Here is a 12,759-nt window from a genome sequence, read left to right on the forward strand (position 1 = left end):
GTAATCCTTGACTCATAGTTAACAAACAGCCACGTGAAATCACTTTTCCAAGTCTGCATGCTACCATCTTAAAAACATTGACGTCCAGGACTTACAGAGACTAATCCATGCGAGGACAGTATTCAATAAGATACTGTGGAGTCCAATTATGGAATAGAAATGTACACTTACTAACTGATTTTCTGTCTTTACACAGATACAAAATGAAACCCAAAAATGCTTTGATGACAAAAGATTGTACTACATAATCCATACATAATAAAATTAGGGTTAATGATATTTATGTTTATTTTGATATTTTACTTTGCATTGTTATTGTGTTTAATCTCTTATAGGTGAGTTTTTTAAGATAAGCCCATAGTGTGTTTCTACCTCAGCCGCATGTGTTTTATTTTTATTTGACTATTTTTCTCTGACTTTTATTTTACATGTGTGCAAATAAACCAATAAATTAACCAATTTCCAGCAGTATAGATTACTGTAATGGCCCATTTTCAGATCTCTCACAAAAAACAAACAATTTTTCTACAGCTTCAGATGTTTTTCCCCCACCCTGAGCAGAATACAATGAATACATATTGAGGTCATATTTAAAACATTCATATATTGAACATGTGCAAAATGTTGTCAGTTAGGAGCTTCAGGGCAAAATAATCTGTAAAAAACTGAGACATAACGTTGAAATTGCACTCATTTGGCTTAAGGCATCTCAGACTGTTCATCTGTTTTGAAAATAGATGGTTTAATATGGTAAAGTTATATTATATATTATTTATAGGTTATTATGTCATGGTTTTACTGGCCCCCCTCACCAATAACAGACATACAGTATACAGAAATTACATTAACACCTTAACCTTAACACATAAAATTGTTTCTTAAAATACATTAAATACATAAATACATACAAATATGTGAGGTATAGAAATACAAGTGCATAACAGTTCCTGTGTGCGTATTGATCATTTGCAAGTGTTTAAAATATTAATTGCATTTGGGGAAAAAAAGACTTCTTATAAATATTGCTGGTTGCCAAACGAGCTCTCTAGCGCCTCCCAGAGCTCAAAAGCGAAAACTCGTTATAGAGAGGATGGGAGATGTCAGTCGCTTTCTTCCTCATCCTCTCAATGAACAGCTGTTTCAAAGAGATTTAAGGTGAACCAACTATTTTCACTGGCTCAGACTAATATCTTAGAGAGCTTGTTTTTTTAGATTGGCAGCTCAGATGACTGTACCATGCTGCATGTGGCCCTTGACACCTCTGAACTAAAGTGTGATAGTTCATGTTTAGGTCAGTAGGTGGCAGTGACGCACAGACGCAGCAAAGACGTAACCTCCATCGATGGTGCGTACTCCCACCGCTACACAGACCAATCAGGAGCCGCTCTGAGCCTCTACCAGGAAGTGAAGAGAGGAGAGAGAGAAGCAAGCTGTGCTGTGAAGTGCAACAACTGGCCTCTTCGACATTAGTCAATAACAACAATAGTAATAATAATAATAAATATGTCCTTAACGGTGCTGACCTCTACTTACAGGTACGTGTCATGTGACCAAAAATGAAGTGATTTTATTTGGTGCAGCTGCATGTTTTTATCTTTGAGTTAGCTCAAATCATGTAGCTTGTTTTAATGTCAAATAGTATTTAAATACTTTACTTAAGGAAAAGTACAAGTAAAAGTCATGCATGGAAAATCCTGCTTAAGTAAAAGTACTGCAGTATTATGAGTGATGTAGTTAAAGTATTACAGTAAAAGTACACAAGTATTATGAGTGACGTAGTTAAAGTATTACAGTAAAAGTACATAAGTATTATGAGTGATGTAGTATGCAGTATTACAGTAAAAGTACACAAATATTATGAGTGATGTAGTTAAAGTTTTACAGTAAAAGTACTGCAGTATTATGAGTGATGTAGTTAAAATTTTACAGTAAAAGTACTGCAGTATTATGAGTGATGTAGTATGCAAATCTTCATCTGTACACAAGTACAAGTACCTAAAAACTTCTACTTAAGTATACTACTTGGCAGAATGCAACATATTATTGATAAGTTTATTTCAAGTTATTTAATGTTCTCGACCACTCTTTCCTTGCTTCCTCCAGACTGAGGTCCCTTTGCAGACTACGGCGAATCCAGGGACACATGGTGAGTAAACCCGTCTCATGTATTACACATTGTATTGTAGCTTCTGTAGCTTTCCAGCAGTGGACTGTGAAGATTTTAGGGACATATTGATCTGGTTCTCTGTAATCTAGCTGAAACTAATGTCCATAATTATTTACAAAGATCAGACTGCTAAAGCCTCCTATTTGCTAAATGCATATTTGCACAATTACTATTTGAAGGGAATCTTTTCATAGGCAGTATGAGCAGGAGGAATGCTCTTCTATCATCTTTTAAAGTAATGATACTCTACCCTCTATTGAAATTTACTGGAGTGACTTTACTCTTTCTAGATTCATTATAGTGTGTTATAAAGATTTCTACAGATGTTGCCTGTTGTTTCTGTGTTGGATCAGATGTCGAGTCAAGCGGGACAAGAGGTTCTCATGGAGAACGTGGGCAGAGCCGGCGTGATCACCCTGAACAGACCTAAAGTCCTGAACGCTCTCAACTTGTCTATGATCCAACAGATCTACCCTCAGCTGAAGGTATGAGGAAAGCTCGCTTAATGCAAACGTCCACTGGGACAAGAGTCAAGGACTAGACTTTGTGAAGCGTCATATATTACAGCAGCGAGTTAACTGATCGTAAACGTCTGTCAGTATCTCACTTTGTCTGAAACTGTTAAAGGTCTTTTTGACATTATTGAGAGTTCAATAGATTTGCTCATATTGAAACATGTTACTACCACTATGACAAGGAATATTTGCTCAGTTTCTTATAGCAAGAACATTTTCTAGTTTTAACGCAATCCTTTTTCTCGTTATAACAAGCTTTGTCTTATATTGATGTACTTTTTCATTATAACTAGATACTAAATTATCCGGTTTCAACAAGAAACATTTTATATATCGCAAAACTTTCTGTTTATGTCACAAAATGAACATGTCTAATTAAAAAAAAGTCTTTTCTTGACATAATATGATAAGTTGTCTTAAAAATATGTCGTTAAATCAAGAAAAATATCCACTCAGTGCCTGAAGAGACGATATTGTGGTCTAAATCAGTTAGAAAAAGTCCAAAAAATATCTAATTATTTAATGTTTGGCATCAAAACACTGCTGTACCAACAGTAATGAAGCTCTTTAGGGAATTTAATCAATTGATGTAACCAAATAACAGTAGATGCACATAAAAATGGTTCTATTAGTACATGATCCCTCCCATCATGTAAAAAATGTCTGTTTTTGCTGCAAGTTGAGCATCTTTTGTGATTTTGAATGTCCCAAACTGTATTTTGTGCGACTTGGTTTTTTTTGTTTGCCTCCAAGCTTTAAGTCCTTTTAACACCACATTTATCCAGGTCTTCAAATGAGAAGCAGCTCGTGTCAGAATATCTAATTTGTTGTATCTCTGAGTTTCTGTTCTGAATGTCTAAGATGTGTTTCTAAAAATGTGTTTTATAGCTCAGATGTTTTTGTGTGTGTGTGTGTGTGATTCTAGAAATGGGATAAGGACAATGCGACTGATCTTGTGATTATCAAAGCAGCAGGTGGGAAAGCCTTCTGTGCAGGTGGAGACATCAGAGGTGAGCATGAACCAAACATTAACTACGCAGGTTCAGTTTGGTTTCTGAGGACCTTTTTTAATGTGCGACAGGATGATTGTAGTTAAAACAGATCTGCTTCATCAACGTTTAATCGTATGTCTTGTTTTCTTTTTCAGCGGTTACAGAAGCAGGGAAGGTCGGAGACTCTCTCGCACAGGACTTTTTCCGTGAGGAATACATTCTGAACAATGCTATAGGTAACTTTACAATCACACCTGCATTATCAGTTAGATTTGTCATGTATTGATTCTTATTTACATATATAAATATGGACGTCATGACAGCTCCCCCAAAGTGAAGCCAAAACATCTCAAACGCCCCCTGGTGGCTGGATGCAGTATAGGTCAGAAATGTCACCCCCTCCATGTTAGCAGATGGGACATGAGCCAAACTGAAAAATCTAAATAAACGTCAAATAAACTTTTCCTGAAGATGTTTTTTGTCATTTTAGGTAGTTATTATTTTTCTGATGTTTGTCCAAATGCTCATTTTTCTGCTACGTTTTTAATTAGTTTTTAAGTTTTCCCTCCCTCTATTCACACATTTTATTTGATCTTCTAAGGGACCTGCAGTAAACCATATATTGCCCTCATTGATGGAATAACGATGGGAGGGGTGAGTACAATTACTTTTATGGTATCATATTTCATTATACATTAGGGTTAGCCTCATAACTGTCGTTACAATATGAGGTATCTGTCTGCAAACCTGTTGCTGCTTATCAAATATTTATCATTTCTGGGCAGTTTTGGCTCCTTTTTAAGCTGCTTTTCCACAACAGAAACTTAGAAATCAGTAATCTTGTGCTTTCCTTTTCCTAAACCTGCTGGAACATGAAGGGCTGAGGTGGTCCGTTCTGTTTGTTCAGTTCTTTTCTTTTATCTATTTCTTTTCTATCGTATTTGACAAACCATGAAGGACCATGTACTGTATAAGTATAAGGACTTTATTGATCAAAACAAATACAATTTCAATACAATCAAAATTCACAAGTTAGACATTGTAAACTGATATTACAATCAAGTATTAAAAAACAAATAGGCACACAAGGATAGTAAGAAGAAGGGAAAACAAAGCATTGAATAAAATTAAGTAAAAGCAGATTATGTTCGAAATGTTTTCAAAAATGTATTTATAATAATTACTTGAGCATAAACTCTTTTAGATTTAAGACATAATAGAGAGTTTATAATATATGTTTATACATTTCCATACTAAAGGAAGAAATCTCCGTCTGCATGTGTGTCCTTCATGTATCTCGACAAATGTTCATACAATCGACTTCACACGTTTGGTGTATTGTTTAAGATCCAATGAAGTGCAGTATTGAGTGTGTAGTTGTTTGGATAAGGTGTCAAGAAATGTATAAAAATACCTCCTAAACAACATTACTTCTCTTTCTTCTTCTTCTGCCCATGGAGTAAACAAGCAGAAACACTCGCATTGTGGTGGGAGGGGGGGATTACACCCATAGTGATAAGAACGAGCACAGAGAATGAGTTGAAGTAGTTGAGAGAGTTAAGATCTAACATTCCTGTTCTTGATGCCAACTTGGTACAGTATGTATGTTCAAGATATAATGCAGGAAGTCTCAGGCATGTTTTGAACTTCAGCTCAATTTGAGATTGTAGTCTCTTGAAAGTCTGTATGTGAGGCGTTTAGGGAGCATCAGTAAATTGTAACGTGTACCGATAGTGTGCATAAGAGGCATTTATGAGATGGGAACTGTCCTTTCTAGGTATTGAAAAATTGGCCGTTGTGAATAGGCATGATTTGAATGGTTACTGCGCTAGAAGATAAAATTTGAGGTATTTTAGAAAAACATTTGTGAATAAAAGATTTTCCCATTATAGTCATTGCATTTCCAATAAAATCACTCTTAGGGTCTCTACTTTCACATTTTCTTATAACACCTTTAAATTGTTTAAAGTTTAAAATTATGTTTATGTTGGAAATGCCAACCAAAAAAAGAGATGATAGTGAATTATTTTATTTCATACAAAGAAGACAATTGACATTAAAATCAGCTGAATGAGAAACCAAAACATGTGGGAAGTTCAAGTGTTACAAGTGTTGCTGCTGCTGTGAGAAGTGATATCAAACTCTACCTGTAGGTGTCAATAGAGAGCTGCCTGCTGCCATTACCTGATGCCAGTGGCAAGGTGGCGTCTGATTGGATAAAGTATAAAGTGACAAAGCATTGTTGCTGCCACTCCTGTCTTCACTCCATGTGTCAAATACGGTTGGAATTTGAATTTATACCGTTGCCCTACAATGAGCGTGACAATGACTCGTTATACATCCAGAGCTGCATGAAAGCTCATTAATATTGTTTGAACTCAGCTGGTCAGTGGAGATGTTTCTCTCTCTCTCTCTGCTGCAACCTTGACTATGTGATATTACGCTGACCGCCAACAGTGTCAGCTGGGTCATTACTCATCATGTCTCTGTGTGTGTGTGTTTGTCAGTGTTAGTGTCCCTGTGGTGCAGAGATGTGTGAAACCCCGTCAAGCTTTGCACAAAAAAATGAGACCTTACTCTTTATATGCATGCCAGCAGTCAGCATTATACACTATATGCTCCAAAATGAGTATTTTATAAAACAGTATTTTGTACAAATCAATATAATAATTAGCCTTTTGTGTAATTTTTCTCTTTATGTTGTTATGAAAGGGTTGAGGAACAGCTGTTGAATCAAAACTGAGTGTATTTGTTATTTTTGAGATGTTATTTTGTTTTTTTCTGCTGCTCTTAATTCTTGTTTGTTATTTTAGATGAGATATCAGGTTTTTGGTACTCATGTAATGTGACCCAGATCAAAACTTATAACATCTAAACTCATAATGTTTTATATGTTCTTCCTTCTCCATTGTATAAGAACAAGAGGGAAGTTAATGTGTGAGTTTTAAGGTAGAGAGATAACATTGCACAAACATGCACAAGACAGGCTGAAGAGATTAACGGCAGTATTTGGTGCTTGTTCAGCTGTACAGGACACACACAAAAAAAGTACTGTTACAACTCAGCCTTAAGGGGAAGGGAAGCAACATAAACCAGTCGGAGTTGGTAAAAAAAAGTTATGTATTCCAATGATTGATCGTAATTGACTTCAGTGTACGAATAAAAGAAATGAAAGAGGCGAACTACAAAGGAGAAAGGGCCTGAGGCTGCTGCTGCTTTTGCAACCAAAAGAGGACACCTAACTAAAGACTAAAACATGTCTTCAAATGCAAGAAATGAACCTGCTCTGCTTGCAACTGTGCAAAAAAATATTACAAGCAACACCTGTGATCTTTGTGTCTCTAAACAAAACAGTACCTTAATGTTTGTACTTTAACAGAAAAACTAAACCTGGAGTTAAATTTCTGACATTTAAACACTGAATTCAGGTCTATTATACAGAGACAGTGGTGAGCTCAAATCACAGCTGCTCTGACTGATAACTTGGCAGAGAATACGTTACTGGCGGGTCATTTCGGCAGTGGGACCAATCTCACACAGGAGACCACACGTCCTAATTTACATACATGCAACACACTGAAAAAAGTACAGAGTGGATGAAGGCAAAAGACGTAACAAACACACAACATACCAGAAATTGTCCGGTTTCAGTGAGGCACAGCTAATTAAAGAAAACACCAACTCCAGCTGCAATAATATTTAATCTGGTGATGTTACTGGATGGAAAGAATGAATATTAGAGAAGACAGAAAACAGGAAATATTATCAGTGAAGCAAAGAACTTTATCATGGAAGTCTGGTGTAAAATGATCATGTGTGTTTATGGAGATCATGAAGAGGGGAGGACACATCTTCTGTACATGCATGCAAACATTTAGACTCGTGTTTTTTAGTCACCTGACGAATGAAAGTCCAGTATTCGCTTTCCTTTTAGCTCTGATTTTGGTCTCCTCCAGCTCCTCCAGCTGCTAAAGGCTTACCAGTTGGTCAGCTATATGTTTCTGGGCAGGTTCATGACCAACCTTAGTCTCCAAATTATCTACACAATCAGTTGTTAGATTAAAAAGATATCAAATGTACAATCATCCACAGTTAAACCTTACAAGAAACATTAATTAACATTAATCGTCTGCCCACAGGTGATGCTACAAGGCAATCTTTCTCTTAAAATAACAGTACCTGGACGCCAGGATGAATTAAACTATTATACACTAATGAATCATCACTAAACACACTAAATCTCCAAATGACTCATTTGTAATTAAACTTGAATGCTTACATGCATACAAACATTTGGAGTCTTGTTTCTAGTTATCTGACAAATAAGTAAGTAAGTCCGATATCGATGTCCTTTTAGCTCTGTTTTTGGTCTTCACCAGCTCCTCCAACTGCTAAAGGCTTACCATTTGGTCTTTTATGTGTTTCTGGGCAGGTGTAGTTAGTTTATCTTAGCTTTACTGAAAACAGCCGCCTTCTTATGGTTATAAGATCGATGAGAATGAACAAAAACTGTGAAGCTGTGGGCCAGAAAAAACTAAACAATGAGTTAATAGATGCAGAGTCAGGTTATAATTACACATAATCATTTCATCCATTGTTGTTACAAAAATGTTAAGTGCAGTGTAGAAGCAAAGAGTTTATTCATGACCAACCTTAGTCTCCAAATTATCCACACAATCATTTGTTTGATTAAAAAAAATACTAAATGTACTCCACAGGACACATGAAACATTAGTTAACATTAATTATCTGCCTAGAGGTGACGCTTTCTCTTAAAGTGACAGTACCTCGATATATATAATCACTAATGAATTATTAATTAACACACAATATCTGCAAATGATTGATTTATCATTAAACTTGAATGCTTACTAATTAATTAAATATTTAGCCTTTACATCTTATTAAAAAACAGATCATTTAACAATAACTTCTTAGTCCAATGGCCGATACATGAGAATGGTTCAGTCCAAATGTTCGGCTCTTCAAATATATGATATCTCCCAACCTTCAAAGCAATCTGGGTCATTTCAAGATGGTAACCCTAGATTTGTAAAACTCTTGGGAGCCACTTCTTATTCTTGTTCTTTCTGTTTTATGATGTGGTCTAGTTAAGTTTAAACACAAAGACACACTTGGTTAGGGTCAGGGAAAGACCCTAAAAGGTTAAAATGATCACTTGGTGTGGGTTAAAGTTACTACCTCCATACAAAAGGTTTCTCGCAAATCTAGGGATACCATGTAACCATGACAAGCAATCTGGAGGTCCAGGAATTTCCTAAGTCCTTGAAAACTCAAAGTCCAAATTCATTGCAGATGTGTACCGATCAGAAATATTTCATTTGCTTTAATTTAGACGAACCGACCACCAAAAGGGGGAAGACATGAAGGGATAAAAAGCTGGACTTTGAATATCCTCGAGGGTTTGTTGTAATTAAATCAAAATTGGTGCTGTTGTTTTTGAGGCTGACCCTCACATAGTAAATAACTCAGCTTTCATAACATTTGACTCCTGCTGCAGAAAAATGGAACAAAAGCACATAAATCTTTGCAGCTTTTTGTTTGTTATTCTGCGTAGTAAATTTCACCCGGGGATGTTCACAGGAGGTTGAGTCTTATAAGCTATGAACCACAAAACTCATCTTGTTTGCTTATTTTTCCCGTGTTTAGACAGCCATGATGATTATAACACCCACACCCCCCTCCTCTTCTCCCTTAACATTTCGCCTTCCAGTAGAGATGAAAGCTATAATTTATTTGTCAGAGCAAAACTGAAAAAAAAAGAAACAAACCAATGTAGGGGTCACATCCGGTAATGGATGCAAGGGACAGCTGAATGCCGGATTCAGATCCACGTTGCACCATATGGCGCGGTACGAGTCACTTCGGTTCATTATCCCAACGGAAAAGCTGTTAAAAGCTGTGTTTGTCGAGTCATTTACGCTGCTTATCACGTTTTTTTTTTATAGATTTATGGCTGTGGGAATAAAACTGTTTGAAGTACACCTCTCTCTTATCTGTCACGTCAGCACAGTGGAGACAGTAATGTTGATGCGAACCATCCTCGGGGCTGATTGCTGTTTAATGTGAGCAGGAGTTGAATAAACAGGCGAGTTTCTATATATGGAAGAAGTCCGAGAGGCACCAGAGTCACCCTGCCCCCAGATCTGCTCCCAGATCTGCTCTCAGCTCAGGGAAAGACCCCCCCATGTCGAACGAGTATACTCACATTAGTGATAACAAACCACACACACACACACACACACACACACACACACACACACACACACACACACACACTCACACTCACACTCACACTCTCTCACACACACACACACACACACACACACACACACACACACACACACACTCACACACTCACACTCACACACATACTGTCTATCTTTTTGCCTCTCTCTTACATCAGCAGGATCTCATCTCACGCACATCATTGATGGCTCTCCAAGTTTAAAATCCCTGGAATTAAGGCCCTGTGAATGCTCAAGTGTTATTAATCCCTGTCTAGCTGTGCTCTACTTTTCCAGGGCGACAGTTTCTCTCTTTTCCAGTCGGTTTGTTGAGATTTCAAACATTTACACAGAAGGGACGGCAGGCCTCGTCACATTAAGAACAGGCTGAAAGACTCTCTCTAAAGTGGGCAGCGGGGCGGTCGTTGCTCCCCAATTGATGGATATTCGTCCGGAGTTGTGTGAGTGTTATCTCTCAGCCCCCCGGAGAACAGAGCTCTTGATTGCTAATGTCCGAGACAGGACTGAGGGGCAGAAAGGCTCCTCGGGGCGGATTTTGATCCCTGCATTAGGGTTCTCATCCTCTAGAGCTTGTGCGGCCTGAGCTTGTTTTGAAAGTGAATATTTTATGTAAGAGTGATGTGGAAAGTAACGCAGCTGTTGTCACACGGCCTCTGTAAGTGTTTATAACTACTATTTGTCACTTTTGTCACTTTACACAAGCTGGGAGGCGTCTATATGATCCACACAGACATTTCTACTCTCATACAGTATTAATCTGTAAGTGTGGGAAACTTAAATCCTCTGCAAAGTCTTAAGGGGAAATAATATTAATCTGGAAGAGGAACTTGCTGCACTAAGATGCAAAAAGTTATGCAACTGTTTTACCTTTTTAACATAGAAATAATAATAATAATACGCTTTATTTATGGAGCACCTTTCAAGGCAGCAAAATACACAAATCATAGAATAAATATGTTTTAAAAGAGAACAAATAAAAACATTTAAATGTAGGAAAAAGGCAAGAATAGAAAAACCCTATTTAAATGATATAAAAGCACTTCAAGGAAAATTAAAACTGAAATCAAATCAGTAAAAGGCTCTCAGATAAAAGTATGTTTTAAGAAAGGACTTACTGATGCAATCGACTTGAGCTTGTATCAGGGCCGTCCAATCTGGCCCACTGGATAACTTTGCAAAGCATGAAAACTACAGAAAAGTAATTCCAGTTTTTCTCGCCTATTTTCACTATCAAGGCTTCTGATCTGCTTGTGAACGTCCAACTTGAGATAACTGACTCGCAGTGTGATTCAGATTTGAAGGACGGATTTGCCTCGGTGGGCTCGAACACATTTTATCAGCATCTCTTATCAGGGCAACCCCCAAATTGACAGACCTGGCTGCCAAAAGTGTGTGAATGAGTCTGTGATGAGCATCAATAAAACAAAACAAAACAAAACTGCGCTCCAGGCTCACACACACACACACACAAGCACTTTGATGACAAACTGAAACTAGCAGCTCCTCAGGATTTGACACCTAGTATTGATGCACTTGTGAAGACTGTGAGGTGCCAGATTTCAGGAGCAACTTAAACTGTGAGCAGCGTATTTAATGAAAATTGCTGATTCAGAGGTTTTTTCACCCTTACCAAAAATACAGTCCTCTGAAAAAACATATTGTTGTCATAATTTAAACCATTTATATATTGAACATTGTGCAAAATGTTGTCAATCAGCAGCTTCTGACGCAAAATAATCTGTAAAAGACTGATACTGTGTCTTAAATCACACACTTCTATTAGTACACTGTGTAAACTATGTTCTTACTTGTGTAGTGTGCAAATTTAGACAGGTTAGTTTTGTCTCAAATCAAACATGGCGGTTGCGCACTTACCGAAAATTACGATTAGCTAGTTAACAAGCTAGGGTTAGTTATCTCGTTATCGTTCGTTGTACCAAATCATTACAGAATGCTAAACTAACCCAATAAACCTACTGATGGCTTATATATCACAACAGTATAGTGTGGCGATGTTCATCGTAGTTACGAGGTCCTCGGTTGCCATTTCCTGTTTGAAAAGTGGTCCCTCCCCTTCTGCTACGGAGCCAAGATGGCGACCGTTGAGGGCGAGAAATGTCCATAGTTCCACCCTCAACTTTTTCACCGTTTTGAGTGAACCATCCTGGTATTCATAATGAGCTGCATTTTTCCATATTTCTAAGTGTGAACACACTTATGCACCAAAAATATTAAGTGTAAGTTCAGAATTACGAGATTTGAGACACAGCATGAGACATAATATCATTGAAATTACATTAATTTGTCTTAAGACGTCTCAGGCTGCTCATCTGTTTTCTAAATAGACGGTTTATTATAGTAAAGTTATATTATATATTATTTATGGGTTATTTTGCAGTGGTTTTACTGTTCTTGCCCACTTGAGATCCAATTGAGCTGTATGTATGTGGTCCTTAAACTAAAATGAGTTTGACACCTCTGGTTTACATCAAATCAACCAGATATCCTAACGAGGGCTTTATGAAGCCGTGCATGTTCTTAGGAAGTGTAAACTCTCCCTGCAGGGTTGTAAATTTTGAAGCCCAATTCTGTTTGTAAGCACGAGTTATAAACATGCTGCTCTGAACACTTTTGCACATTTCCATTGTTTACAGCAGGTTCTGCAGACATGTTCTTATATGGTGCTCCGTGGATCCGCACCAGCACGTAACAATCTTCCACTACTTTTATGGTGAAATGTGAGATTGAAGGATCCCTCATTCCACAGGCTGCATCTAGAGATCACTGCAAAAAAAACACTCCCCGTCTGTCTGTCT

At 37.3% G+C, this 12,759-nt stretch overlaps 1 protein-coding gene across 1 annotated transcript in view; it reads left to right on the top strand.

Moving 5' to 3' along the window:
* The first annotated feature begins 1,410 nt into the window (after window positions 1–1,410).
* The window catches only part of hibch (3-hydroxyisobutyryl-CoA hydrolase), a 36,295-nt gene continuing 24,946 nt past the window's right edge, over window positions 1,411–12,759 (top strand). The window contains exons 1-6 of the mRNA XM_062431429.1: window positions 1,411–1,535; window positions 2,104–2,146; window positions 2,521–2,652; window positions 3,608–3,692; window positions 3,830–3,910; window positions 4,276–4,328. Coding sequence (XP_062287413.1) covers window positions 1,504–1,535; window positions 2,104–2,146; window positions 2,521–2,652; window positions 3,608–3,692; window positions 3,830–3,910; window positions 4,276–4,328 — 426 coding nt within the window. The 5' untranslated portion in view covers window positions 1,411–1,503. The remainder of the gene's footprint in view (window positions 1,536–2,103; window positions 2,147–2,520; window positions 2,653–3,607; window positions 3,693–3,829; window positions 3,911–4,275; window positions 4,329–12,759) is intronic.

This window comes from Scomber scombrus, chromosome 13 (genome assembly GCF_963691925.1).
Source record: "Scomber scombrus chromosome 13, fScoSco1.1, whole genome shotgun sequence".
In the NCBI taxonomy this organism is placed as follows: domain Eukaryota; kingdom Metazoa; phylum Chordata; class Actinopteri; order Scombriformes; family Scombridae; genus Scomber; species Scomber scombrus.